A 27,669-nucleotide genomic window follows, 5' to 3' on the forward strand; every position below is an offset into this window, starting at 1 on the left:
CACCAGCCTTCCTCCAGCCCATTCCTAGTGTGTTGTCAGGAGGGTGTTTGGCAGGTGGCCCAAGGTAATTCAGTAGACTTAAAGTGCTACTTTATACTGGTGGCTGTGTCCTGCCCCACCACCGCCCAACAGAGGTTGTGGATGGACTGTTAGACCCTGCAGGGACCTGCCCCTTGACCTGCCTCCAGTAAAGGGCGCTTGCCACTCGGAGATGACACTTTGCTCCTGCGTCTGATTGACATTCCTGTGGCGCGCTCCCATGAGGGCGGGTTGCTGCTTCCGTCTGTGACGCCCAGTCCCGGTGTGTGGGGAGCTGTTCACCTTAGGAGCCCTGCATCCTGTTCTGCGTGTTCCTGAGAAACTCTCGGCAGGATTGTTTTCTGTGGGAAGAGGAGTCTCCAGTTGTGCCCAGGGCTAGTCTCTCCTCCCACCTGGAGTCCACTGGGAAAGGATGGGGCTCCTGTCTGACATTCTGAGCAAAACCAGCCACAGCCCGGAGACAGAGTACTGGGCTCTGGGTCAGGACTTACAGGCAGGTCAAGAGCGAGGGTCTCCCAATGGCCTGTGATGGTGCCATTCACTTAGACTGAGACAGGTGTTGGCTGTGAGGCAGGAACTGACCATCACCCTTCCAGGGCCTGTGTGTTCTTCCTTAGAGGTCAGCACCTCCAGGGCCTATGTGTGCTTCTTAGAGGTCAGCGCCTCCAGGGCCTGTGTGTTCTTCCTTAGAGGTCAGCGCCTCCAGGGCCTGTGTGTTCTTCCTTAGAGGTCAGCGCCTTCAGGGCCTGTGTGTTCTTCCTTAGAGGTCAGCACCTCCAGGGCCTGTGTGTGCTTAGAGATCAGGACCTCCAGGGCCTGTGTGTTCTTCCTTAGAGGTCAGCACCTCAGGGCCCAGGTGCTTCCTTAGAGGTCAGCTCCTCCAGGGCCCAGGTGCTTCCTTAGAGGTCAGCGCCTCCAGGGCCCAGGTGCTTCCTTAGAGGTCAGCGCCTCCAGGGCCCGTGTGTGCTTCCTTAGAGGTCAGCGCCTCCAGGGCCCAGGTGCTTCCTTAGAGGTCAGCTCTTCCAGGGCCCGTGTGTGCTTCCTTAGAGGTCAGCGCCTCCAGGGCCTGTGTGTGCTTCTTAGAGATCAGGACCTCCAGGGCCTGTGTGTTCTTCCTTAGAGGTCAGCGCCTCCAGGGCCTATGTGTGCTTCTTAGAGGTCAGCACCTCCAGGGCCTGTGTGTTCTTCCTTAGAGGTCAGCGCCTCCAGGGCCCAGGTGCTTCCTTAGAGGTCAGCTCCTCCAGGGCCCAGGTGTTTCCTTAGAGGTCAGCACCTCCAGGGCCTGTGTGTTCTTCCTTAGAGGTCAGCACCTCCAGGGCCTGTGTGTTCTTCCTTAGAGGTCAGCTCCTCCAGGGCCCAGGTGCTTCCTTAGAGGTCAGCTCCTCCAGGGCCCAGGTGCTTCCTTAGAGGTCAGCTCCTCCAGGGCCCAGGTGCTTCCTTAGAGGTCAGCACCTCCAGGGCCTGTGTGTTCTTCCTTAGAGGTCAGCACCTCCAGGGCCCAGGTGCTTCCTTAGAGGTCAGCTCCTCCAGGGCCCAGGTGCTTCCTTAGAGGTCAGCTCCTCCAGGGCCTGTGTGTTCTTCCTTAGAGGTCAGCACCTCCAGGGCCCAGGTGCTTCCTTAGAGGTCAGCTCCTCCAGGGCCCAGGTTCTTCCTTAGAGGTCAGCTCTTCCAGGGCCTGTGTGTTCTTCCTTAGAAGTCAGCACCTCAGGGCCTGTGTGTTCTTCCTTAGAGGTCAGCACCTCCAGGGCCTGTGTGTTCTTCCTTAGAGGTCAGCACCTCAGGGCCCAGGTGCTTCCTTAGAGGTCAGCTCCTCCAGGGCCTGTGTGTTCTTCCTTAGAGGTCAGCACCTCAGGGCCCAGGTGCTTCCTTAGAGGTCAGCTCCTCCAGGGCCTGTGTGTTCTTCCTTAGAGGTCAGCTCCTCCAGGGCCTGTGTGTTCTTCCTTAGAGGTCAGCTCCTCCAGGGCCCAGGTGCTTCCTTAGAGGTCAGCTCCTCCAGGGCCTGTGTGTTCTTCCTTAGAGGTCAGCACCTCAGGGCCCAGGTGCTTCCTTAGAGGTCAGCACCTCCAGGGCCTGTGTGTTCTTCCTTAGAGGTCAGCTCCTCCAGGGCCCAGGTGCTTCCTTAGAGGTCAGCACCTCTAGGGCCTGTGTGTTCTTCCTTAGAGGTCAGCACCTCAGGGCCCAGGTGCTTCCTTAGAGGTCAGCTCCTCCAGGGCCTGTGTGTTCTTCCTTAGAGGTCAGCTCCTCCAGGGCCCAGGTGCTTCCTTAGAGGTCAGCTCCTCCAGGGCCCGTGTGTGCTTCCTTAGAGGTCAGCGCCTTCAGGGCCTGTGTGTGCTTCTTAGAGATCAGGACCTCCAGGGCCCAGGTGCTTCCTTAGAGGTCAGCGCCTCCAGGGCCTGTGTGTTCTTCCTTAGAGGTCAGCACCTCCAGGGCCCAGGTGCTTCCTTGGAGGTCAGTTTCTAGGGGCATAGCTGAGGCTTGAGAGCCTGTCCTGGTGCCTTGCCGTCCTGGGAGGCGGTAGTGCCATTGGGCACAGGCCCCTGGAGGTGGCGCTGCAGGCTGAGCGGCGTGATGCTACGTGTAGTGGTAGCTCACCTCCCTGTGAGCCCACGATGGGGGTGGACCCCAGACCCTGAGGAATGCAGGTCCCAGGCCAGCATCTCCGACGCGCATCCTGCAGAAATCCCCCAGAGCATCAGCACACCGAGGGCAGTGTCCTGAGAACCCTTCCCTCCAAGGCCCAGTGACCTCACCTGGGGTGCCCGTGACCGGTTGTGCCAGCCACGTGGTGTTACCAGCAACAGAGCAGAGGACGAGTTCTCAGGAATGTGTCAGTCACCTTTTTCTGCATTGGTGGACGATCACATGGTCTTTGATGCAGAAAAGGCGTTTGACAAAATTCAGTATCTGGGGCTGGGCTGTGGCTCAGCGGTGGAGCACTTGTCTATAGCACGGATGACGGATGAGGCCCTGGGTTCGATCCTCAGCACCACGTAAGAATAAGAAAATAGTATGAAGGTACATGTCTATCTACAACTCAGAAAACTTTTTTAAATTCAGCATCCTTTAGTTAACAAATCAGGTGCAGGAGGGGCATCCTCGTCCTGGGCAGGGGGATGTCCAGGCCCCTCTGAGGTCAGGAGTGGGCAGGCACACTCACCGGCTCCACATCTGTTCAGCACAGAGCTAGAGGCCTGGCCAGGGCAAGTGGCAAGAGAAGGAAAGAGGCCTCCCCGTCAGCAGGGCGGAACCTGACAGTTCAACCATGATCTGGCCTGCGGGAAGCCCCGGAGACTCCTCCAGAAAGCCCCCAGAACTGACAGGCAGGTCCAGCCAGGTTGGGGGACATGAGACTGATGTACGTGAAAGCAGGCAGCATTTCCAGACATGAGCAGCAGACTCTGACACACTGTCCGAGATGGTGGCGGAGGTCAGCAGAAGCTCAGGATCGGCGGCCAGAGTCGCAGCCTTGTTCCTTGTTTGTGAGACAGGTGAACGGTGGTGGATGTGAGGCTGCTCAAGGTGCTGCCGGGCCTGACTCGTGCCCCAGGCTCATGGGGTGTATGTTAGTGCGACTCTTTGTGGTTTGCTGTCACTGGGGGTGCACGGCATTGCTTCACATTGTGATGGGCTCTTGCCACCTTGCCGAGGGGGCTTTGGGTTAGCTCTTTTATTCTCAGTCCATGAAGTCCTGCATGGGAAAGCTTGTCTGTGGTCTGCCCCCCTTAGGGCCCGGGCAGGTCAGGGGTGCTTGTCCACAGGCCCTTTGCCAGCACTCCTGCAGAGGTCTGAGCCCCCTGGGGTTGCTGATCCCCCCACCCCAGCCTAGCGAGGAGTCGCACGCCCGGCAGCCTGTGGGGTACTCAAGGAAGCGGCGGTGCCCTCCAGCCCTAGCTGCATGCCTCTGGAGGAGGCTCCGCTGAGCTTTGGCTGGTGTTCCAGCGGCAGGGCTGACAGCACGTCAGGACGGTGGTGCTGTGTGTTCATTTGCTTGCTAAGGATGAGCTCACGGTGGAAGGCTCCTTCTGCTCCTGGTTTCTAAGAGCACCTTCCTGACAGACCTGCGTGGAAAAGCTCTTATGGAGTCCACGCTGAGCCTTTTCGCCCCTCTCTGTGCTTCCTTCCCACCTTGAGCCCCAGCTCACCGTCCCCATGGAAGCTGTGCACATGGTACCTGCCCAGGCTGGAGCGCACAGGTGCCCACATCCCTGGGGTGGCCTGGCCTGGCCAGCGCCCCTGCTCCCGCTCAGCTGTGAACATACAACACTGCTTCGCCTGAATCAGACTTTAACTGGAGGCATCTCTGCCGCCTCTCGGGCTGTCCTGATGTCTGTCCTCTCACTTGTCGGCTTCTGGCTTCTGACCCTGCACGGCCTCATGGGTCTTGACCCCAGGGCTTCAGAGCAGAAGTTCTCCGCTTGTGTCCTTTGTCATCTGAGGGAGACGTGGCCACCCTAACCCTGGACTTTCAGATGTACTGGCCCCCCGAGGGGATGTCCTGCAAAGTCTCCCTTCCCCGTCCGTTGCCACTGTGCAGTGGGCCCCCCACCACGTTGCACCTGTCCCAGTGGCTGAGGGTTGCAGCCGATGTGCCCACGACGCCACGTCTGTGTGGAAAAGCTGTGTGCTGTCTGTCCAGCCGCTGTCGCCTGGGCCAGGGCGGCTCGGCCTAGGTCTGGGTGGCCTCTGAGGCGTGTGCGCCACCTGCAGGTGGAGTACATCTTCACAGACAAGACGGGCACGCTCACGGAGAACAACATGGAGTTCAAGGAGTGCTGCATCGAGGGCCAGGTCTATGTGCCCCACGTCATCTGCAACGGGCAGGTCCTGCCCGACTCCTCCGGCATCGACATGATCGACTCTTCCCCAGGCGTCAGCGGGAGGGTAGGTGGCGGCCCACTGCAGGGAGGGCATGAGTGTCACGCTGGGCACACGTGTGCAAGATGGTCTCACCACTGAGAGTGTGCCTTTCACTGGGACATCCAGGAAAGTCAGGACCCGCATGGACTTAGCAAGGCCCTGGTCAGATGCTGCTGTGGTGCTGGTGTCCCCTGCGTGCAACAGCACTGATTCCACGCTGGGACCTTGGAATCACTGAAGGAGCAGTGCAGGCGGTGTGCAGAGAGCAGTGAGCACGCCCAGCACACATGTGCAAACCTAAGGCAAAACACGTGCACACCTCCCAGAGATGCATGTGTACACGCTCACACTCATACCCCGAGTGGGGTCTGCTGAGTACATGTGTGCGCAAACTCAGTGCACAGACACACATGCATACCTACCACAGGTGAACATGTGTGCACATTCACACGCATTCCCCTAGTGGGGTCTGCCGAGTGCCTGTTTGTGCAAGCTCACGTGCACAGACATCTGCACATACCTCATAGATGCACAGATGTGCACACTTACACAACGCCCAAGTGGGGTCCGCTGAGTGCACGTGTGTACAAAACCATTGTATAGACACACGTGCACATACTCCACAGATGCACACGTGTACATACACACTCACCCCTTGGCAGGGTCTGCTGAGTGCACATGTGTACAAGTCCAGTGTACAAACACATGCACATATCCCACAGATGCATGCATATGCATGCTCACACTCACTCTCCTGAGTGGGTCTGTTAGATGCACATGTGGGCAAGCCTGGTGCACAGACACGTGAACACACCCCTCAGATGCACATGTGTTCATGCTCACACTCATCCCCAGGTGAGGTTTGCTGAGTGTACATGTGTATAAGCCTGATGCACAGACACGTGCACACCTCCCACAGATGGACACAGGTGTGTGCTCACCCCCCAGGTGGCAGTGCAGGAGTGAGGCGCAGGTCCTGCTTACTGTCTGCCCTCAGGTTGTCTTGCTGTGCCTCCCATCTTAGGCAGCTGTGCCTGGGTCCTTCCTGGGTTGTGAGCTGTGGGTTTTCCCGGACTGTTTCCACAGGAGCGGGAGGAGCTCTTTTTCCGGGCCCTCTGTCTCTGCCACACCGTGCAGGTGAAAGACGATGACCAGGTGGACGGCCCCAGGAAGTCTCCTGACTCGGGGAAGTCCTGCGTGTACATATCGTCCTCGCCCGACGAGGTGGCACTGGTGGAAGGCATTCAGAGGTGGGTCTGGGCCCCTGTGGGGTGGGGGCTCAGGTGAGCAGCAGGCCGCGTGGGGATAGTCCTGGGCCCGTCGCCGCCTGGCCTGGCGGGTCCTGTGCTCCTGGGCCGAGCAGCAGCAGCTGTGGCCTTGGGCCTGACGGCTGTGCTCACCAGTGGCTGCTGCCAGCTGTGGTGTCAGAGGTCACGGTCATGGTCAGGCTCTGAGACTGGGGGCCACCCACACACCCCTCAGCAGGGTCTGCTTCCTGTGGTCTTGCACCCACCCACGGTGCTCGCGGTGGGTCTTGCTGCCCGCGGGATCTTGCATCTCACGCCAGCACTCAGGACACTGAACGTTCCGTCGCACCGCACGCTTCCAAGCCGGGGACCTTCCTGGATTCCCTGAGGCCCTCCAGGTCTCCTCTGCAGCGCCTGTGACATGGGTCAACCCCGGCTGAAGGAGCCACTAGGAGAAGGGTCAGCGCTCTGTTGAGCAGCGTCCTGCTGCCTCTAAGCCAGCGTTTCTCCTGTGTGATTCCAGGCGGTGGGATGGCACGTGGCCTTCCGAAGCACCCAAGTCCACCCCCGCTGAGGGGGACCTCTCAGAGCCCGGTCTAGCTCTTCTGAGAGAACAGGCACTGGGGACTGGGCCACACTCCCTGCAGGCAGTAGAGGCCAGGAGCTTCTGCTGGGAGGCCCACCCCTCAGCACAGGCTCACATGGGACAGGCAGACCTGCTGCCCAACTCCTGGCACCTGCCCACTGCAGTGGCAGTTGCTGTGTGTCCACCTGTGTCCACCTGTCAGCCCCTGCAGCCCCGAGGCCAGGCCCGCTGCCTCCCTCTCCGGCACTGCCTTGGGGTAGTGCTGAGCTCTCAGCTGTGTTGCGGGGTATTTCTGGAATCAGGGTCCTGCACGTGTGGCGTGAGCAGCGGCCTGGCCTGGCGTCCTGTCTGTCAAATGCGAGGGCCATCTGGGGACACCTGCCTCTGCCTGCACTGCTGTGCAGCGTGCCACGTGTGGCCGGGGAGCAGACGCGTGCTCTCGCGGATCCGCCTGAAGTGCAGGGCCAAGTGGCGGCGTCTGGAGGGGCGCTCTCCTGCATCCAGAGGGTGGAGGGCAGAGGGGCCGGCTCCTTGGCCCTGGCCGGTCGTTGTGAGCCCGGAGCCTCCTGGCCTTGTCCCTCCTCACCGCAGTGTGGGGAGGGGTCTCCTGCCCAGGGACCTTAGGGTGTCTTCCAAGGGTCCTTTGCGCTCTGACATCATCTTGCCCACGACCAGCAATGAGAAAGCCCACTGGTCATCAAGTAGAAGGACCAGCAATGAGAAGGCCCACTGGTCATCAAGGTCATGAAGTAGAAGTCAGGGATTGCGGAGCCGGGGACAGGGATCCGGGGACCTGCTGCTGTCTCCTGGGACTGCCACCCTGCACGGGAGAGAGCCACCGAGGCCAGGGCTGAGCAGGTGGAGCTGCAGGTCCTCGGGGCGTGCTCTGAGGTCGCTCCTACCTGCCCCTGGCTTTGAGATGTGCTTCACAGCTTGCCTTCCCACAGGTGTTCCTTCTTCCGGGAGAAGCAGGGCCGCAGTGTGCAGCCGCGTCCGTGGTGTGCAGCCGCGTCCGTGGTGTGCAGCCGCGTCCGTGGTGTGCAGCCGCGTCCGTGGTGTGCAGCCGCCCGTCTGGCTCACCTGGGTTGCCTTCTCGCTTGCAGGCTTGGTTTCACGTACCTGAGGCTGAAGGACAATTACATGGAGATTCTCAACAGGGACAACGACCTGGAGAGGTGAGGAGGGCCCGCTCGGGCTTTGTTGCTGGGAAGACGTTCTTATGTAGCAGCCCAAGAACGGGACGATGGAAGGGAAGCGGGTTTGACGGCAGCACAGGGCATGGCACCAGCCGGCTTCCTTGGAGGCGTGGATTCGTGGAGAGGAAGGGGCTGGGGACAAGACATCCCCTTCAAGGGTGCCTCTTCCAGCTAGGCCCTGAAGGTCTCCATTACCCAGTAGCACCTCCATCCAGGGGCCAGCTGCAGAAATTCTCAGGGCTTCTAGAACTTTCCAACCTCCCAGGCCTCTCTGGCTGTCCACAAGGGGAGGAAGTGAGAGGCCCCCTGTGGGTGGCAGAGGCCCTGGCCTCCCAGGCAGTTGTGCTTTAGAGTGACCAGCTGCTTCCCAGGGGCCCTCTAAGCATCAACCAGCTCGTCCCCAAGACAGAGGCCACATCTTGAGCTCCGACCGGGAGGTCAGTGGTGCTCCTTCTTTTGAACCGGTGTAAATGGACATGGTCTAAGACGGGTCGGAAAGAAGATAGGATTCAGTGGAGATGGCCTCAAGCAATCTTGGTTTTAAAACTCCCTTTAAAGATAAGCTCCTGGTCAACTGGGCGGGCTCCTCTGCAGACCGGGCCCTGCGGGGCAGGGACATGCTTGCTCTCTGGCTCCAGCTTCCACCTGGACAGGCAGCCAGGTCACTGCAGAGACGGGGACCCGCCCTGCAGTGCTGCTGTGGCCCCTATGCATCTGCAGGGCCTCAGGGCAGCCTCTCCCAAGCCTCCGGCTGACCACAACCCAAGGGGCTGCAGACTGTTTGCAGTGGGCCAAATGCCCACTGGTTGTAAGTCCTGTCTGGGGCAGGGGCTCAGAGCTGGACTCGCCCAGCATCCCCCTCAAGCACCACATCAGAGCAGGGCACAGCTGGACCTCCTATGGCGTCCAGAGCTCGGGGTGGGGCCTGCGAGGCAGGGAGGGCATGGAGAGCAGAGGACGCCCACCAACCCAAGGTGGAGCTGGGTGGCCACTCGTCTCTGGCCACTCCCATCCAGACCCAGAAAGGAGCACCACCTACTCTTTTCCAGGTTTGAATTGCTGGAAGTCTTGAGCTTCGACTCGGTAAGGAGGCGTATGAGCGTCATCGTCCGGTCTGCCGCAGGTAGGCGCTGCTTCCTGGGAGGCCAGGGTTTCCTTTCACCAGGGGCTGGTCCCGGACAACTCCGGTGACCTGGGGGCCAGGGCCCTGTCCTCCTCCTGGGGTGGGTCACCTCCACGTCCTCCAGGAAGCAGCCTGTCCCAAGCTGGGGTGCCTCAGGCCACACCTGCACACGCCTGTGAGCCTCTGCTGGAGAGGCGCACCTCCAGCCAGGGCAGGGCGGCCCCTGCCCACGCGTCCCGGCCTTAAACCGCACCATTTGTGAAGGACGGTCTGCAGCAGACACCCCGTAGGGACACTGACCAGCAAAGGGCTGCAGACGTCCTGTAGGGACACTGACCAATGCTCAGATGTTCTGTAGGGCCACTGACCACTGTGCAGACATTCTGTAGGGATGCTGAGCAGTGCACAGACTTTCCATAGGGACACTGACCACTGAAGGGCCTGCTGCCCATGTTCTGTAGGGATGCTGACCACTGAATGGCAGGCTCTGTTGGTGGCAGTGGGTCTTCATGGCACAAGCTCAGGCTCCTGCCTCATGTCCTGGGTGGTGAACATGGTCAGACTGCTCTGACCGCGTGACCTTGGTGACGTCTGCGTGCGCTGAGTTCATGGCGTTTGCCTCTCTGTCCCTGCCCGACCCGGGGCTGTCCCTGTCAGCTCAGCTCCTCCTGCTTCTGGAAGGATCCTGTGCCTTGGTCACTCCACTGTCCAGCAGGCCCATGAGGGCCTCCTCACTGTTCCCGAGGAGGTTCCTCTTGGAATCCCACCTATTAGCAGCCTATGGCCCTGGCGCCTGGGCTTCGCTGACCCTGGCCCTGCCCCTGGTCCAGCATGCCCTCAGGGGTCTCTTCCTTCCACGAGCCCCCACCTGCTCTCCTGGCCGTCAGGCCTGCAGGGGTCAGGAGGAGAGTCAGCCACTTGCCCCCTCCCAGGCCTGCATGGCCTTGCCACCGTCACTGAGCCCAGGCCCCAGCACCCTCTGTCCTCCCCCAGTCCCAGGCGCTGCCCAGCATAGGCTGGTCCCTCCTGCTGCTCCTTCATGTCAGGGCAGGTCAGCTGCCTGGCTTGCCGACTCCTGGCCTCCTTGGCCACACCCTTCCCTCGTGCCCCGTGGTGGCATGCTGGATGTGTACTGGTGGCTCTGCCTCTGGCCCGTTACCGTAGGGAGGCAGACTGACCTCACTCAGCAGGACGCTGCCCGCCGCCTGCCGTTGCGGAGCCCTCGGTGGACGCGGTCCAGTCCCCGCTCACTCAGTGCAGCTTCCGCGCAGCTCATCTTCAGGAGCTGAGGGACCTTTCATTCCCTGAACCAGAGGCTACCAGGCGGCTTCCCTCCTTGGGAAAATGCCAAGTAAGCCGCCAGACACCGCCGTGGCCCTGGAACTAAGCGGCCTGGCTTGGGGAATTTTATGTCAGCCGGTTTCTCGTGCTCGGGTTGAGAGAATTTCCTGTCTGTGTGGAGAAGACAGAGGAGGGTCTCGGGAGCAGAGCTCTCCAGACCCGACGTTCTGGTTTGACCACCCGCCCCTAGTTCTCCCTCTGAGTCCATCAAAGGTGGGGGAGGGTGCAGGCAGCATCCTGAGCTGCTGTCCAAGCATGGAGCTCTGTGTGTGGGGTAGGCAGCCTGGTGAGGACCCTGAGGCTGCTGGGAAACTGGCTGTCTGTCTGGAGCCAGTTCCCACTGGGTCCCTCAGCACCTCTCCTGCGATGGGTCACCAAGTGAGGGAGAGGCGTGGGCTCCACCAGCAAGACTTGACCAAAATCACAGGACATGGGACAGCTTCATGTGGACGTTGCCCGTGACACACAGAGAAAGGGGTTTGCAGCCTGGCAGTGGGGTTCGGGAGCCGGTGCAGAGGGGCTGACCCTGCTGGAGGGCAGGAGGCCACTCCACCTGCCCTGACAGAACACCGTCCTGCGACCTTGAGCCATTAGAACCATCCAGAATGAAGACAGCGCATGATGGGCGTTGACCTGATGGGTCTGGCCAGGTGGAGCCTCATGGAGCTGTGCTTGATGACACTGGTCCTGCCCTGGGCCACCACATCTCCAAGGAAGGCACTTTGCCATCCCCAGAGAAGCCACCCGTAAGCTGTGGACACTTGAGCCACCAGGGTCACTGTGCCACTGTCACGGGCTGACCACGGGCCTCTGGATGCTGCAGTCGCCCAGCTGGGGCAGGCGCCACCCAGGGCCCAGGCCCCACGCCCCACAGCCCCGTCCACAGGAGGTGCCCGCTCCGGGGCCTCTCAGGAACGGTGTCCTGGGGCTGCGGCGCCCTCGGGGAGCTTCTGGAGAAGCCACGTCAACGAGGCTGGTCTGAGTTGCACGTCCTGGGGAGGGCACCAAGCCTACAGCCTTCACCACCTGCTCCAGGCTGGAAGTGGTGCCCACTACCTCGGGGAGACCCTCAAGCACCTGTCCACCATGCTGTGTGCCCTGCAGACTCAGAGGCTGAATTGGGGAGGGTCGCAGGAAGCCTGTGTCACTGGACCACGCTCGGCATTCCTGTTCCAGAGAAGCGTGAGCCCTGCCTGGTGTCCACACCAGCAGAGGTGAAGGGGCAGTGGGCATGGCGCCTATGGGGCCGCAGAGGTGGCACCGTGTGGCTCGCCTGGGAGCTGCCTGGCCATGTGCCCTCCTTCCTGAGCGCCATCGCCAGGCGTCTGTGCCCCTGGCTTTCCACGTGGTGCCTAGTGTGGGTGGGACACTGCCCAGCCACGTCCGCCAGGAGCCTTGGCCGCCGTCTCGGCCCTGGAGTGGGTGGTGCAGGGCTGCCAGACACACAGCCGACAGGCCCTGGGACCCGGTCCCGCGTGCTCAGCCCCCAGGCCACGTGCACGCTGTCTGTCCTGGCTGCATGTCCACGGAACTACAAAGCAGGTCTTCTGTGCCCGCCCCACACAGGGCATGCTTGCTGTGCCCCCGGGCTGCTCCAAGGCCCAGGATTGCCCGCGTCCCAGGACTGGCGGGCCCCGTCCTGTGAGTACGGACACATCAGGCTGTGGACACTGAGCTGAGCCGTGACGCGTCCTCGTTTCCTGCGATCCCAGTTCTAAACTGTCTGATGACCATAACGGACTCTGAAACCAGCCTGGGTGGTCACTGGCCCCACAGCCCTGGTCACGCTGTGGCTCTGCGGGCACCGCGGGAGCGGGACACGCTGCGTCCCTGACGGCTGCTCCCTGGGCTCGCTCTCCCGCTGCTTCTGCCCAGCTTCTGCTTAGCCGCGGCCCACCTGTCTTTTCTGGGATTGTCCTTTCTGACTGTGACTGACCCCTGGGCTCAGTCCTCTGCTGCAGGTCAAATCCATGTTCAGACCTTCTTCCAAGGTGGCTCCTGACATACTGCTGGGGCCTGGACTCCAGCCGACATCGGCCCAGGAGGGCCCCTGCCCACAGCCCACCCTGGGGAGGCAGCTAAGCTGGACAGTTCACGACTGACCTCCTGTGTCCTCCCGATTTGGTCCCTGAATACTTGGGAGGCAGCTCGGTGTGGTGGGCTCGAGGACCCATCCCCACAGAGGAGCGATCCGGCTTTCCTGGAGTGTCACCCTGGCCAGGGCGTGTCCCAGTGACGCGCCGCCCACCTCATGGGCCAAGACTCGCCCCAGAGAAGGGACCTCAGTGGACCATGAGCCAGTGGCATCCAGCCTAGCATCTTGTCTCAGCGGCTCTGCCACTGGCCCCTCCAGAGGGAGGCGGTCCCTCAGCTGTGTTGGAGACGTGGGGACACTGCGCCCTTTCTCCTGCTCCACTGATGCTGAGGCCAGCCTCGTTCCACACAGCTACAGCCGCCAGTGTCCATGGGCGCTCCCCCTGCCCTGGCCAGCCAACCCCCGCGTTCGTCACACCCCATCCGGCCACAGCCCAGGGCCCTCCCCAGACTTGGCGCAGCCTGAGGCCCAGTGCCGCCTCCCGTTCTGGCTCCTGGCCTTGTCTGGGGCCTCCTGCAGCGGGGATAAACGGGTTATGGAGGCATCTGTGGATCCGACTTCCCAGCCTCCACCTGCTGAGTGTCCGTCAAAGCCTGGGGTAGCCTCGGGCCAGGCGTCCTGGCTCCTGCTTTTCAGCAAGGATGTGGGAGGCCGGGCCTGTTCCCCATGTTGGGACTGAATCCTCAGTTCTGTTCTTACTTTGCAGGAGAAATTTATCTGTTCTGCAAGGGCGCAGACTCTTCCATATTTCCCAGAGTGGTTGAAGGCAGAGTGGACCAGATCCGGGCCCGAGTGGAGCGCAACGCAGTGGTGAGACTCGACCCCTCGAGCCCGCAGACGCCGCCTCGGCTCTGGAGTTGCTGGCCCCAGGGCTGCTGCGGCACCCTGCCAGGGAGGGGCTCCTTCCTTCCCTTCACACCGAGAGCTCCCGGCTGCTGGAGTCTGGTGGGTGCCTCCAGGAGGCAGGCCACATCCTCCTGGCCCGGCCTCCCAGGAGCAGGGGCAGGCGCGGTAGGCGGCGGCCTGGTGATTTCCAGGCGCACGACTCCATACAGCACCATTTACGTTCTGCCAGCAGAGTCAGCACAGGACGTCCTCTGCCTACGTTAGGCTTGGGGCACTTAGGAGGCAAGACCCTCGAATCCCGTTGCCAACTCTGCCCTCTCCTGCAGGGTCTCCTGTGTGTGTGTGTGTGTGTGTGTGTGTGTGTGTGTGTGTGTACTCTGCCCTCTCCTGCAGGGTCTCCTGTGTGTGTGTGTGTGTGTGTGTGTGTGTACTCTGCCTCCACCTGCAGGGTCTCCTGTGTGTGTGTGTGTGTGTGTGTGTGTGTGTGTGTGTGTACGTACTCTGCCCTCTCCTGCAGGGTCTCCTGTGTGTGTGTGTGTGTGTGTGTGTGTGTGTGTGTGTACTCTGCCTCCACCTGCAGGGTCTCCTGTGTGTGTGTGTGTGTGTGTGTGTACTCTGCCTCCACCTGCAGGGTCTCCTGTGTGTGTGTGTGTGTGTGTGTGTGTGTGTGTACTCTGCCCTCTCCTGCAGGGTCTCCTGTGTGTGTGTGTGTGTGTGTGTACGTACTCTGCCTCCTCCTGCAGGGTCTCCTGTGTGTGTGTGTGTGTGCGCGTGCACTCTGCCCTCTCCTGCAGGGTCTCCTGTGTGTGTGTGTGTGTGTGTACTCTGCCTCCTCCTGCAGGGTCTCCTGTGTGTGTGTGTGTGTGTGTGTGTGCACGCGTGCACTCTGCCCTCTCCTGCAGGGTCTCCTCTGTGTGTGTGTGTGTGTGTGTGTGCGCGCGCGCACACTCTGCCCTCTCCTGTGGGTCTTCTGTGCGTGTGTGTGTGTGTGTGTGTGTTCACACTCTGCCCTCTCCTTCAGGGTCTCCTGTGTGTGTGTGTACTCTGCCCTCTCCTGCAGGGTCTCCTGTGTGTGTGTGTGTGTGTGTGTGTGTGTGTGTGTGTGTGTGTGTACTCTGCCCTCTTCTGCAGAGTCTTCTGTGTGTGTGTGTGTGTGTGTGTTCACACTCTGCCCTCTCCTTCAGGGTCTCCTGTGTGTGTGTGCACTCTGCCCTCTCCTGCAGGGTCTCCTGTGTGTGTGTGTGTGTGTGTGTGTGTGTGTGTGTGTATGCACTCTGCCCTCTCTCCTGCAGGGTCTCCTGTGTGTGTGTGTGTGTGTGTGTGTGTACTCTGCCCTCTCCTGCAGGGTCTCCTGTGTGTGTGTGTGTGTGTACTCTGCCCTCTCCTGCAGGGTCTCCTGTGTGTGTGTGTGTGTGTACTCTGCCCTCTCCCGCAGGGTCTCCTGTGTGTGTGTGTGTGTGTGTGTGTGTACTCTGCCCTCTCCCGCAGGGTCTCCTGTGTGTGTGTGTGTGTGTGTGTGTGTGTACTCTGCCTCTCCTGCAGGGTCTCTCCTGTGTGTGTGTGTGTGTGTACTCTGCCCTCTCCCGCAGGGTCTCCTGTGTGTGTGTGTGTGTGTGTGTGTGTACTCTGCCCTCTCCTGCAGGGTCTCCTGTGTGTGTGTGTGTGTGTGTGTGTGTGTACTCTGCCCTCTCCCGCAGGGTCTCCTGTGTGTGTGTGTGTGTGTGTGTGTGTGTACTCTGCCCTCTCCTGCAGGGTCTCCTGTGTGTGTGTGTGTGTGTACTCTGCCCTCTCCCGCAGGGTCTCCTGTGTGTGTGTGTGTGTGTGTGTGTGTGTGCGCGCATGCACTCTGCCCTCTCCTGCAGGGTCTCCTCTGTGAGGTGGCAGCAGGCTTCTGGGCTGGCTGACGGGCAGCCCTCAGGCTCCCGGTCAGGGTGCTCCCCCTGGGGAGGGCGGGCCTCCTGGGGAGGGTGCTGCACTGCTGGTCGTGATGAGACCTTGACCCACGTCCCCCGAGGCGTCTGCCTCGCGCTGAGGGGTGCAGAGGCGCTGCCCGTTCTCGTGGAGATGGGTGTCAAGGAGTCTTCCTGCTTCCATTCAGCCTCCCTCCTTGAGCCCTCCACCCAGGCAGACCACGCCACCAGTGCATTGGACGCTGCCCTTGTCCGGTTCTGTCTGTGAAGTCAGGAGCCAGTCCCGCGTCTGCCCTGCCACACTGGCTGTTTCAGGAGTCGTCCACGTGGGAGAGTGTTCAGGGTCTGCCTGGCTCCCCAGGTGGCAGTGGGGGTGGGCGGCCCACGCGTCCAAGGGTCTCCACTCAGGGCTGTTGAGGACGGCTGTGGTGGACTGTGTGGTGGGGGCTTGGTGTGGACGGCTGCCCCCTCTGCCCTGGAGAGACCCGACAGCCTGGTGGCCCTGCTCTGCAAGGCCGGCCTGGTGCCTCCCGCTCAGGGACCCTGAGTGCCAGCAGTGAATCTCCCGGGGAATGTCTGCCGGTTTCCTCTGCCCGCCCTCCCCCCAGCACAACCTGTGTGACCGCTGGCCATCGCACTGCAGCTCTCTGAAGGCTTTTCTTTTAAGTCTTCCGCACCTTTCGCCTCAGCGCCTGCAATGTCCAGTCTGCCTCAGCCGCATCCCCTGCACACCCTCCACAGGCCGTGGTGACCCCTGCTGGCCGTGGGCCAGGGAGTTGCCGTGTCCTCGCGCCTGCCCTTGGCCCACGGTGTGCTGGTGTGGTCCTGGAGGCTGCCTTGCCTGCAGATCTAGAATCTTCTCCTGGGCAACCTGGTTCCTTGGAGACAGCTGGTTCCTTCGATGGTGCCTTCCTGTGATGTGATGGCAGGTCCAGCGTGGCATTACAGCTGGTGACTGCTGTGAGTTCAGGGGTCAGGCTGTGCCCACCACTCTTCTCGGTGCCTTCCTGGCCTCTGGGCATCTCCTCTGCCAGGCACCTGAGGCACCTGGTTGCCGATGCTTCATTTTTAAATAACTACAGATTCACAGCAAATGACAGTGTCATAAGCAAGGGCAGAGGCCCCTCAGGTCCCCCAAGTCTGATCTCCTTGTTCTCTGCATCTCTGTTGGGTGTCACGTTGAAGAGACATCCTAAAGCCCAAGACCGGGCAGGTCACCCCTTTTCCCTAACGGGTTTTGCAGGCTTAGCTCCTGAGCTTGGGACTTGGCTGCTCTTTGCGTTGACTTCGCCAGTGATGTCGCCAGGCCAGCCAAGGTCTTTCAGGGCATGGGTTCTCCCAGCCCTTGATGTAGGGATGGTTCTCTCCCCAACGAATGGTCCTCGTCCAACTCGCTAGCTGGGTGTGCCAGGGCTGTGCTCTGCCCGCCTCCTCTGGTCTGGCCGGGCTGGTCCTGCTTGTTCTGATGTCGCTCTGGTGCGCTCCAGCTTGTCCTTTGCAAGGAGCTTTGGCTGCTGATTGAGAGCCACACGAATCTCAGCTGGGCTTTCCCATCCTAGGGCCTCGGGGCTTCCGGTGGGGTTGCAGTGACCTGGGGTGACTCTGCGAGTGCTGTCACCCAGCAGTGTTGGGACGTGGGTCTGTGAACACAGCTGTCCCCTTGATTGGGTCTTCAGGGCTTCGTTTAGCCAGGTTTTGTTTCCGTCGAGGCCTTGCACCTCTGGTTTAGCGCAGAGCTGAGTCTTGCTCTTTCTGATGTTGCTTCAGTGGAATTGCCTCCATTTCCCCTGGGGTCGTCTGGGGAGTGCATCTTGCCAGCTCACGCCTGTCCTGTCCTGCCAGTGCATGGGGTTTCCCGTTCGCTCAGACCGGGGGCCACATTGTCTGCAGACAGAGTCCTCGGACGTCCTTTCTCACCTGGGTGTCCTTTCCCTCCTCTTTAATGCCTGACTGCTCTGATTGGACCCCAGGAGAAGTGGGCAGCCATGCCTCTCTGTTCTGATCTGGGGACGTGCTCAGTCTTGGCCTCCACACGATGTCTGCCGTGGGTTCCGCACGTTGCTTCCGCTGTGCTGAGGAGGTGCTGCCGATGCCCGTGGCCGCGTGGCTTACCAGGAGGCACAGGGGTCTGGTCAGTCGGCTTTCCTGCTTCACAGAAGGTGCACACAGGGAGGCCTCGCGCTGCGGGGACTGGTCTCCGTGTGCTGATCCCCTCGCACTCCTGGGGCGAAGCCCTGGCCGCACCTCTCTGTTCTGGCCTGCCGGTGAGGATTCCCGCGTCCGTGTTGGCCAGGGACCTGTCCTGTCGTTGTCTGGCTTCGTGCCTCACCTGCCGTGCAGATCTGCTGACTGTGGCAGGAGGAGCAGAAAGGCGGCCCGGGAGGCATCCCTCTGCTCTCGAGAGCGAGGACCTGTTTCTGAACGTGTCTGTGGCCCTTCACCCCGACCGAGCTGTGGGACAACTCGGGATTACTTTCCTCATGAAACCACGTCATCGTCATGAGGCTCCCTGGCTTGTGAACCAAGCCTTCCTCTGGTGTGATGGCAGCTCTCAGGGAAAGTCGGTCTGTCTGAGTCCACGTGCGTCTAGGGTCTGTAAGCTGGCCACCAGGTACCAGACCTCAGGTCTCCACTCTACTCAGCAGACCCGCAGGCTCTTGGGGCAGTAGGACCCAGTCCGGCGGCCAGCAGCCCATGACCAGGGACAGGATAGGTGGGCATGTGGGCAGGGCTCTGGGCTCTGTGGAAGCCCAGGGTCAGATGGCTCTGGCTTCACACTCACCCCTTGGAGCAGGAGACCGTGTCTGGAGGGGGCATGAGAGGAGAGTTCCAGAAGGTTCCTGGAGAACAGAGTCCAGATATGGAGTGAACCTCTGCTCTCAGTCTTAGTGAGGCCCCAGGGCCCCTTGCTCTCAACTGCTCGGGTGACAGGCACCCTCAGCCCGTGGGGTGGTGCCCTGGAGGCAGACTCGGAGGTCAGAGGCCTGAGGAGCCTGAGTCCTGAGAGCTACCGGAAGCTTCCACCCATGTACTGGGAAGTCCTTTCTGAACCGTGAGGACCAACCGGGAGCCCAGGTGCTCATCCCGGAGTCGAAGCTTCAGGAGCAGGGAGAAGGGTGGGCAGCCTCCCGGTCTTCACCCTCCTGAGGTGCGCATCAAGCGGGAGTGACAGGGCAGAGGGAAGAGGTGCGCCTTTGAGGTGCCCACTCCGTGGCCCTCGAGTCTCCAGGGTCTGACACCAGTGCCTGGATGGATGCCTCCTGTGCTGTCCACGTGCTGTGTCACCCGGAATCAGCACAGAACTCCTCATTCTTCCAGTTCCTGTGCACCCAGCGGCGTTGCTCAGGAGCCTTGCAGGTCGGTGTGGTGGCGCAGGCCTGTGGTCACAGCACTCGGGAGGCCGAGGCGGACGACCTCAAGTTGGAAGCCAGCCTCAGCGACTTAGCCAGACCCCATGCCAAAACCAAACATCGAAAAGGCCTGGGGATGTGGCTCAGTGGTAGAGCACCCTGGGTTCGATCCCTGGCACCAAGAACTATATACCAATGACCTCACGGCCCGAGTGCAGTGAGAGCCAGCTCCCGAGGGTGACAGGGCGATGACCTTGTGACCATGTGACCATGGAATCCAGGCAGTTGTCCTGGAAAGGTGCACGTTAGGCAAGGCACCTGTCAGGCAAAGGGAGCGAAGTCGTTTTTGGTGTGATAGTCCCGGTGCCGTCTCCAGGCCTCCTACTTTGAGAATCTGTGACTCGAAGTCCTTTCCCGTAGTCAACGTCATACAGGACTAACCCCTCGAGGTCGCGGCTCGTGACCTTCGGTCCGTGCTCCTGACTAGAGCGAGGACATCGGTGGCCCCTGCGGTGCCCAGCAGATGGCCCGAGCCCTCACACTGCCTTGTGGTCCGCAGGAGGGGCTCCGCACGCTGTGTGTGGCCTACAGGAGGCTGGCCCCCGAGGAGTACGCCGCCGCGTGCCAGCTGCTGCAGGCCGCCAGGGTGGCCCTCCAGGACCGGGAGAAGAAGCTGGCCGAAGCTTACGAGCAGATCGAGAAGGAGCTCACCCTGCTCGGCGCCACCGCTGTGGAGGACCGGTAAGGATGCCGCCTGCCGTCCCCAGACAAGCACCACAGTGGGGCAGCCATGGGGGTCAGAGGGCGCGGAGGTGACGTCCAGGGACGCGGCTGGAGGCCACCCTGCTGCCCGGGAACAAGGGGCCTGCGGCCACACCTCCCCAGAGGCAGGGGGTGAGCCTCGTCAGGGCCTCGTCACGGCCCAGCCGGTGCGTGCCGCTGGGTTTCTGTCCCCAGAGTCCGCAAGTGCCTCTGCCGAGTCTGCAGACGCCTCCCTCCCTCGCCCCTTCCCTTCCTCTGAACACGGCCAACCTGTTCTCGTTGGTTTTGAGGAAGCAGAATGACCCAGGGGCTGGTGCAGGGCCGTGTGATGGCAGCTGATGGAAAGCCCAGTCAGACCTTCCGGCACCCGGAGGCGGCTTCCAGTCCTCCGCGGACAGTGAGGAGTACGCACTCCTGGGGCTCCGGCCAGCACCAGGCGGTCAGCGGCTCTGCTGCCGCCCATGGTGAGGAGAAAGTCCTCAGGGCTCGGCTCGTATTCTGGAGCCTTCTGTGAGTGCGTCCACCAGCTCCTTCTGAGTGGAGTATGGCGCCCTGCAGGAGCCGTTGCCTGGCCTCCTCCTGTTTCTGGAGCTAATTCCCTGTTCAGGGTGCGGGGAGGACCCAGGAGAAGCTGCCCCCGCGGCAGACAGGCTTTAGCAAGCAGGGACCACCTGCCCTGTGCCCAGGGAGGGAGGAGGATATTCAGGTGGACATGGGCAGCCCTGCGAGGGAGCCTTGGAGCAGGTCCGTGGAGCCCTGGGGCTGTGTGGTGGGTGGATGTGGCTGGAGTTGGGACATGGCAGTGGAAGGTGACAGCTGGGCACAGGAGAGATGAGTGACATTGAAGCAGTGGCGGTCAATTACAGTGACCTCTTTGAAATGCCCAGCCAACACTTGCAAACCTCTCTGGGACTCAAATCTCGCCCCCAAATTTAAGTCTTATGAATTATTAGAATTAATTATTTATAATTGTTAATTACTAGAGGGTTTTTTTTTTTGCATTTCTAAAATTTCATGATCATATGATCTTGACAGTTTTGTCCAGGAAGTTCCTCCCAGAATCCAACTAGATCCCTGCAGTTGATCTAAATCCATTCTCTCATTTACTCTGTATGGAAACAGCACGTATTGTCTCATCTTCCGAAAGTCAGGGCTCTGAGCTCTAGAGAGAATGGCAGGCACCAGGATGAGGTGCTCGTGACTGACCCCAGGCCAGCCACCCAGGGACGGTGGCACAGGCCGGTGGTGTCAGCAGATGTCCTCACAGTAGCCGAGGCCAGCTGGCAGTTTTGGGTTCCCGTAAGCGGGAGGGTGGCGGTGCAGTCTAACCCCATGGGCCGTAGGAGACGGAAAGGAAGCACCATGGGCGGAACAGGGCATCGGACCCGCAGTGGGCAGGCCACTCACGTCTGCACTTGGGTACAGCCAGCGCCATCAGGACCCAGGGTGCCCGGATCCCTGTTCGTTAAGCAGCAAAGTCAGAACAGGTTACAGTGTAAGAAACGGAAGTGAATCCTGCAGACCCCCTCCCCCACTCCCGTGACTTGGAGAGGCACTTCCTTGTTGCCATAGCAATTCTCATGTTGCTCAAACACCTCTCCCGTGGTGGGTCCCAGCAGCACAGGACTGGAGGCCTGGCCAGTGGTAACTGCCCGGCCGCCACTGCGTGAAACCGTCCCATCTGTCTGCTGGTGGGAGACGGCTCCGTAAGGCGGGTCGAGGGCTGTCCTAAGCCGAGCAGCGGCATGGTGCTTTTGAAGGCTCAGCTCCACGTGCCGCAGCTCTCATGTCCAGGGCTCTGGCCCTCTGCCTCCAGGGTCCTGGTTCCCACCGACTGTCTGGTTGCACCCTGCAGGCTCCAGGAGAAGGCGGCCGACACCATTGAGGCTCTGCAGAAGGCGGGCATCAAGGTCTGGGTGCTCACCGGGGACAAGATGGAGACAGCTGCGGCAACCTGCTATGCCTGCAAGCTCTTCCGCAGGAACACGCAGCTGCTTGAGCTGACCACCAAGAAGATTGAGGAGCAGAGTCTGCATGACGTTCTGTTCGAGCTGAGCAAGACTGTGCTGCGCTGCAGTGGGACCCTGACCAGGGATGGCTTCTCAGGGTGGGTGGCACTCCTGCCTCTGAGCAGGGTCAGGCCCAGCTCCGTCAGCAGGTCCCAGAGCCTCGTCATCCCTTTGGGGCCTGGGTCTCCTGCGGGCATGAACGCATGTCCTCCTGGGTCAGGTTGAACTTGGGACCAAGGCTCGGCCACCTCTCTAGGGATTGGCACCTGTCTCCTTGCACCTGTGTGTGGGTGCAGGTGCAGGCTGGGGTCCAGGTTGCAGGAAGGCACAACCAATCAAGCGTGTTTTTCTTCTCTTTTTTGGTTAAGTATTTTGATTGGGGTAATTCTTGTCTGCTTCTAAGACTCAGAGGCTCCGTGGCAGATGCCAGGGAGAGCAGCCAGACAGGCTAGGACCATCAATAATGCAGGTTGTCTGTCTGGAACAAGGCAGCGTGCCGGGACATCCGCAGTTGGACAGAGGCAGTGTACCAGGGCTGCCTCTGCTGGCCTGCAGTGCGTCTTCTGAGGTCAGGTTTGTCTGGGTGGTTTTAGATTCCCATTAATGTGGGCAGAGCACATGAGTGTTCTCATTGAATACAGATTTTAAAATATTCATAAATAGAATATTTTCTACATACCTGAACTGCAGAATTGCTTATGGGGATTGGAAGTGTTTGTCGTTTTTTTTAAGTATTTTTTTTAGATGTTAATAGGCTTTATTTTATTCATTTATTTATATGTGGTGCTGAGAATCGAACCCAGTGCCTCACACATGCTGGGCAAATGCTCTACCACTGAGCCACAGCCCAGTCCCAGAAGTGTTTATTGCTTCGAAGGCTGGCAAAGAGAGTGCTTCACCCATGTTCTTGTCAACTTGGAGCCCCGGGCAGGGAGCCTGGGGGTGTTAGGTGTACACACAGAGGAGGGAGTTCAGGAATCACCACCCAGTGTAGGCTAACAGAGACCCCATCACTGGAACGTCAGAGAGTGTGCTGTGACTTTGAGCAAAACAAGAGCATCCCATGAAAACATGGGTCACAGGTGTTCCCACATACTACAGAGGCCGCCCTGATGAAATGGGAACCTGGGCTGCTTCATCCCCTGGGTTTGCAGTGTCTGCAGGTTCTGTGTGGCTCTAGCCACTGAGTAATCCTTCTGATTTGTGTGGCCTGACAGACTTTCAGCGGACATGCAGGACTACGGATTAATCATTGACGGCGCGGCACTGTCGCTGATCATGAAGCCCCGGGAGGACGGCAGTTCCAGCAACTACCGGGAGCTCTTCCTCGAAATCTGCCGGAACTGCAGCGCTGTGCTCTGCTGTCGGATGGCGCCCCTGCAGAAAGCCCAGGTCACACCCCGCTTCACATGCTCGGTGATGCGTGCCTGAAATACTGAGTCCTGTCCAGGGGTCCCTCAGCTCTGACTCCTGAAACATCTAGTGAGCTAGAGGCAGAAGTGATAGCGATCTCAGTCACCCTCACCACTGGTGAGCCTGGAGTCCGGGCAACCCTCCAGGTGCAGTGGCCAGGGTGGGTGCCTGGCTCTCTCCCGCAGAACAAAGCAAGGAGGGACCTGGCAGGCACTGAGTTCTGCTGCGGGCCACCCGTAGCTATCCGAGCCTTGTCTTCTGAGTACCCTGCTGAACCAGCAGCGGCTGGCATGTGGCCAGAGTGTGTGCTTGGAAACAGTCAAATGGACTCTTGTCAGTCCGGCTCCAAACTTTGGTTTGTGAGACACACACCCAGAAGTGCTTTCAAGACGCTTTTAAGTGCGTTGTAGGAACCGCACGCAGACAGGGTGTCTTTCCAGTGTCAGCAGGCTGGAAGAGTCCAGCACATTGCAGTGCAGCTTAGCTACAGCAGGCAGAACCTGAACTGTTCATGGAAGAAGTCTGCAACTCCTCAGATTGGCCCAGTGGCTAAGGTGACATGAATCTTGCAGAAGCCCTAAGAACCAGGTGCAAGGACTGATTTTCAGCACGTGATGTGTGTGCCACTCACCTGTCACTGAGGCAGAACCAGGGCCTCCTGGGCAGTTCTCAGAAGGTGGCCCAGGCTCACCTTGTTCCTTTCCTTCCCTCCTCACGTGATCCACTAACCCTGCTCAGTTACCTCCAGATGCAGCAAAGGGTTTCCAGTGCTGCTTCTAAGTCTTCGACTGGCTTTGGAAAAACTTCATTCAAACAGATCTGCATGCCAGTCTCTCATCTTGAAACCAGCTTCCCATCTTTTTGGTCTCATATCCTAAGCCAGTGCACTTGGCATGTTAAGTGGGGACACTAGGAAACCTGGAAGTCATTCATTGCCTGAGATGCCAGGTTAGGTCTGCGCACAGGGCAGCTTTGGAAGTTAAGCTAGCCGGAGGAGCTGCAGCCTCACTGCCTGGCACCCGGCCCGGCTCTGCAGACTTCAAGCGTCGGCACCTGCCTGGTGTTTGAGTCGTGGCCGGACGTGCAGCTGGCTTGCCAGCCCTTGCGTGCCCTGGGGCCACCGTGGCTCCCAAGGCTGACTATTCTGTTTTGTTTCCAAAGGGAAAAGACACCCTCCTGTGTGAAGGGAGGCGGGCCCTGTGAATCAGCCTTTCCTAGGCCCACCGCACACCCTTGGCTGCCCGCAGCTGGTGAAGCAGAGGAGTGAAGTCTGTTCATCTTTTCCAGATTGTTAAGCTGATCAAATTCTCAAAGGAGCACCCCATCACCCTGGCCATCGGCGATGGTGCCAACGACGTCAGCATGATCCTGGAGGCCCACGTGGGCATAGGTGAGCCACGCCAGCAGCAGGACCTATGTCCTGGACGCCAGAGGGACAGTCGGTCCCGCCGCAGCCTGTCACGTGTGGCCGCTGCACCGGGGATGCCTGCACTGGCCGGGCCGGCCCCAACCTGCCCCTCACCTCCCTCCTTGCAGGGGTCATTGGGAAGGAGGGCCGTCAGGCCGCACGGAACAGCGACTACGCGATTCCCAAGTTCAGGCACCTGAAGAAGATGCTCCTGGTCCACGGGCATCTCTACTACATCAGGATCGCTGAGCTGGTGCAGTACTTCTTCTATAAGGTGGGCAGTGCCTCTGCGCCCCACACAAGTGGCATGGACACCAGGATGGCCCAGGATGGCAGGGTCACTCCGGAAGGAAGGGCAGAGCCTGTCACTACAGAGGGCCCCCAGCACCTCCTCAGCCTCCCAGAGTCACTGTGGGCCTGAGGGTCTCTAGCCGGGCAATGCCTGAGGTGGGAGCATCCTTCCTCCTCCTCCCAGAAGCCCCGACTCCCTGTGCAGTGGCTTCTTCCTGGGTTGCTGACCCCTTCCTAACAGACCCCCCTGCCCTGTCTGTGCGGACCGCAGCCGGAACAGGATTTAGCAGCTGCTGGAATGCAAAGGGAATTTCCGAAGCCCGTTCGGTGCTCCCCTGCAGGACGTGGGGCGTGTCTGGTCGGTCCTGTGGGCAGCAGCTCACGGGTCGGGCAAGCCCTGACGCCCCTGAGCACGTCAGTGGACTGACGGCCCGCGCTTGCCTTCCAGAACGTCTGCTTCATCTTCCCCCAGTTCCTCTACCAGTTCTTCTGCGGGTTCTCACAGCAGGTCAGTCCTCACGTCTTCTGAGTTGGGAGTGTGCCCTCACCTTAAGTTCTTCCCAGAGGGTGGCGCCATGGGGAGAGCAGACTCCAGGACATCCAGGCCACCCTGCTGTGCGACGGCAGGAAGCCCACTGCTGTCGCTCCCACTGCCCAGTGCCTGTTGGCAGGTGGGGTGCTGAATCAGGCCCAGGCCACAGTGCTGAGGAGTCCCTGGGCGGGTCTGCTGGCCCCGGGTGTTTGGAGACGCAGGCCAGCAAGACTGGTGGAGACCCACCTCCCAGCTCCCGCCTTGGGCTTTTGGACCTGCGCTGAGCATTAGCCGCACACCAGAGGTACCCAAGGGTCTGGTCATCCTCGGGACCAGAGGCATTGCAGTGTGCCAGGCACAGGGGTGGTGGCCTGAGGACAGGAACAAAGGGGCCTCTCAGCACCTGCCACCAAGGCGATGCCTGCGTGTGCCAGTGCATAGCATGCCGGCTTCTCTTCCAAAGCGGCCAGGACAGGCAGAGGACACTGGAGGGTGGCCATCAGAACCCCAGCCTTGCTCTGTTCCTGTCTCCTTCTGCCCCCGTCTTGCAGTCTGTAGTAAAACGGGTGGGTCGGAGCCAGCGTGGGCCAGCTGCAGCTGCGGTGCTGGCCCCGGGAGGCTAGAAGTCCCACCGGGCCTCCGTGCCTGCCAGGGCGGCTCTTGGTGCCCTGAGGGTGTGTTTGGTGCACAGCCGTTCTCTGTGTGTGAAATGAACAAAGCCACCAGCCATCTGTGTGGGCACCGGGTGGTCAGTGGGCCGTCTCCCTGCAGACGCTGTACGACACGGCGTACCTGACCCTCTACAACATCAGCTTCACCTCCCTCCCGATCCTGCTGTACAGCCTCATGGAGCAGCACGTGGGCATCGACGTGCTCAAGAGGGACCCCTCGCTGTACAGGTGAGCCCACCCCTCACGGCCCTCCCAGGCAGGAGCAGCAAGTGACCACCTCCGTCCTTCTGGTCAGTGTCTGGGACCAGGGTTCCAGCCGGAAATGTTGGCGCACTGGGCACTTGCTCCCCAGCCCCTCGGCAGGAGGCCTGGTCTCCTCCCCAGGTCAGAGGTGGCGGACAGGGACACACGCTGGGCCAGCTTGGCTTGCTGGCCTGTTCAGTGTCATGAAAGAACCAGGGATGAGGATGTCGGTCCTCTCGTGACCCCAGTGAATTCACAGCCCGAATAACCCTTTGAAACCAAGTGTGTTCTGTTCAGAGAAGTTAGGAGATCTGATTTCAATGTCATCTTTTCCCTGAAAAAACTTTATTAAAAAGGAAAAGGTGTTTTTCTGCTGTTTCAGAACTGCCGTCCAGGATCTCTGGCAGATTTGATGTTCCTGTTTGTCTTTGTAATTAAACACGTGTTTTTCAGTCTAGACCCAGGTGTGGTTGCAGAGCCTAATACCAGGTGACTCCAGGTGCTCCTGTGCAGTGCCTGCACTCCATGTGCTCCTGTGCAGTGCCCACCTCAGACACGGGGCGGCTCCATGTGCTCCTGTGCAGTGCCCACCTCAGACACGGGGCGGCTCCATGTGCTCCTGTGCAGTGCCCACCTCAGACACGGGGCGACTCCATGTGCTCCTGTGCAGTGCCCACCTCAGACACGGGGCGGCTCCATGTGCTCCTGTGCAGTGCCCACCTCAGACACGGGGCGGCTCCAGGTGCTCCTGTGCAGTGCCCACCTCAGACACAGGGCGGTTCCAGGTGCTCCTGTGCAGTGCCCACCTCAGACACGGGGCGGCTCCAGGTGCTCCTGTGCAGTGCCCACCTCAGACACGGGGCGGCTCCAGGTGCTCCTGTGCAGTGCCCACCTCAGACACGGGGCGACTCCATGTGCTCCTGTGCAGTGCCCACCTCAGACACGGGGCGGCTCCATGTGCTCCTATGCAGTGCCCACCTCAGACACGGGGCGGCTCCAGGTGCTCCTGTGCAGTGCCCACCTCAGACACGGGGCGACTCCAGGTGCTACTGTGCAGTGCCCACCTCAGACACGGGGTGGCTCCAGGTGCTCCTGTGCAGTGCCCACCTCAGACACGGGGCGGTTCCATGTGCTCCTGTGCAGTGCCCCCGGGCGGCACCTCAGACACAGGCGACTCCAGGTGCTCCGGTGCAGTGCCCCCGGGTGGCACCTCAGACCCGCCAGGGCCCTGCTGCCCAGGCCAGGCTCCCGTCTTGCTCAGATGGCCCTGTGTCCGAGGGCTGCGTGTGTGTTCAGTGGGGCTGGCTGTTCACAGGTGCCGTGCCTGTGGCCACCGCTCCAGAGGTGAGCGGCTCCACCTGCCAGTTTGCCTCTGGCAGGACTCCTGGACACACGGTCTGTACCCTCCAGACGCATCCACAGGGCACCATGGGCCTTCTCAAGTAGGCTGATGGCAGGGGGCAGGAAAATCTGTAGTGTGTGCCAGGGCTTCGGTCTGTCTGGGTTGGAGCCTGTCCACACGTGGGCAAGGTGCTGGCCCTGCAGGAGAGGCATGTGCTGGGCTCCTGCGTGAGGCTCTGCGGGATGCAAAAAGGCAGAGATCAGAGACCATTGGTGCCAGCAAAGCACAGAGACTGAGAAACACTTTGCCTTCATTCCCAGGAGCATGCTGCTTGGGGGCCAGGCGTGTGTGGCCATGCAGCCATGTGTGGGTGACCTTGTGGGACACTGACCCCTCCCCTTCCCCACA

At 60.6% G+C, this 27,669-nt stretch overlaps 1 protein-coding gene and 1 long non-coding RNA gene across 9 annotated transcripts in view; both read left to right on the forward strand.

Annotated features, from left to right (window-relative positions):
- ATP11A (ATPase phospholipid transporting 11A) overlaps nt 1–27,669 on the forward strand; it is a 112,001-nt gene that overhangs the window by 71,288 nt on the left and 13,044 nt on the right. For all 8 annotated transcript variants that reach the window (XM_079136726.1, XM_079136729.1, XM_079136728.1 and 5 more), the window contains exons 13-24: nt 4,747–4,920; nt 5,983–6,146; nt 7,833–7,904; nt 8,975–9,048; nt 13,191–13,294; nt 19,150–19,331; nt 21,208–21,459; nt 22,579–22,753; nt 24,062–24,164; nt 24,311–24,456; nt 24,922–24,981; nt 25,777–25,904. In XM_079136726.1, the coding sequence (XP_078992852.1) occupies nt 4,747–4,920; nt 5,983–6,146; nt 7,833–7,904; nt 8,975–9,048; nt 13,191–13,294; nt 19,150–19,331; nt 21,208–21,459; nt 22,579–22,753; nt 24,062–24,164; nt 24,311–24,456; nt 24,922–24,981; nt 25,777–25,904 (1,634 nt within the window). The remainder of the gene's footprint in view (nt 1–4,746; nt 4,921–5,982; nt 6,147–7,832; nt 7,905–8,974; nt 9,049–13,190; nt 13,295–19,149; nt 19,332–21,207; nt 21,460–22,578; nt 22,754–24,061; nt 24,165–24,310; nt 24,457–24,921; nt 24,982–25,776; nt 25,905–27,669) is intronic.
- Nucleotides 25,911–27,666, forward strand: LOC306659283. The gene is made up of 3 exons (XR_013763258.1): nt 25,911–26,418; nt 26,791–26,876; nt 27,100–27,666. It is a non-coding gene; the product is annotated as an uncharacterized lncRNA (long non-coding RNA).

This window comes from Sciurus vulgaris (genome assembly GCF_902686455.1).
Source record: "Sciurus vulgaris genome assembly, chromosome: 4".
In the NCBI taxonomy this organism is placed as follows: domain Eukaryota; kingdom Metazoa; phylum Chordata; class Mammalia; order Rodentia; family Sciuridae; genus Sciurus; species Sciurus vulgaris.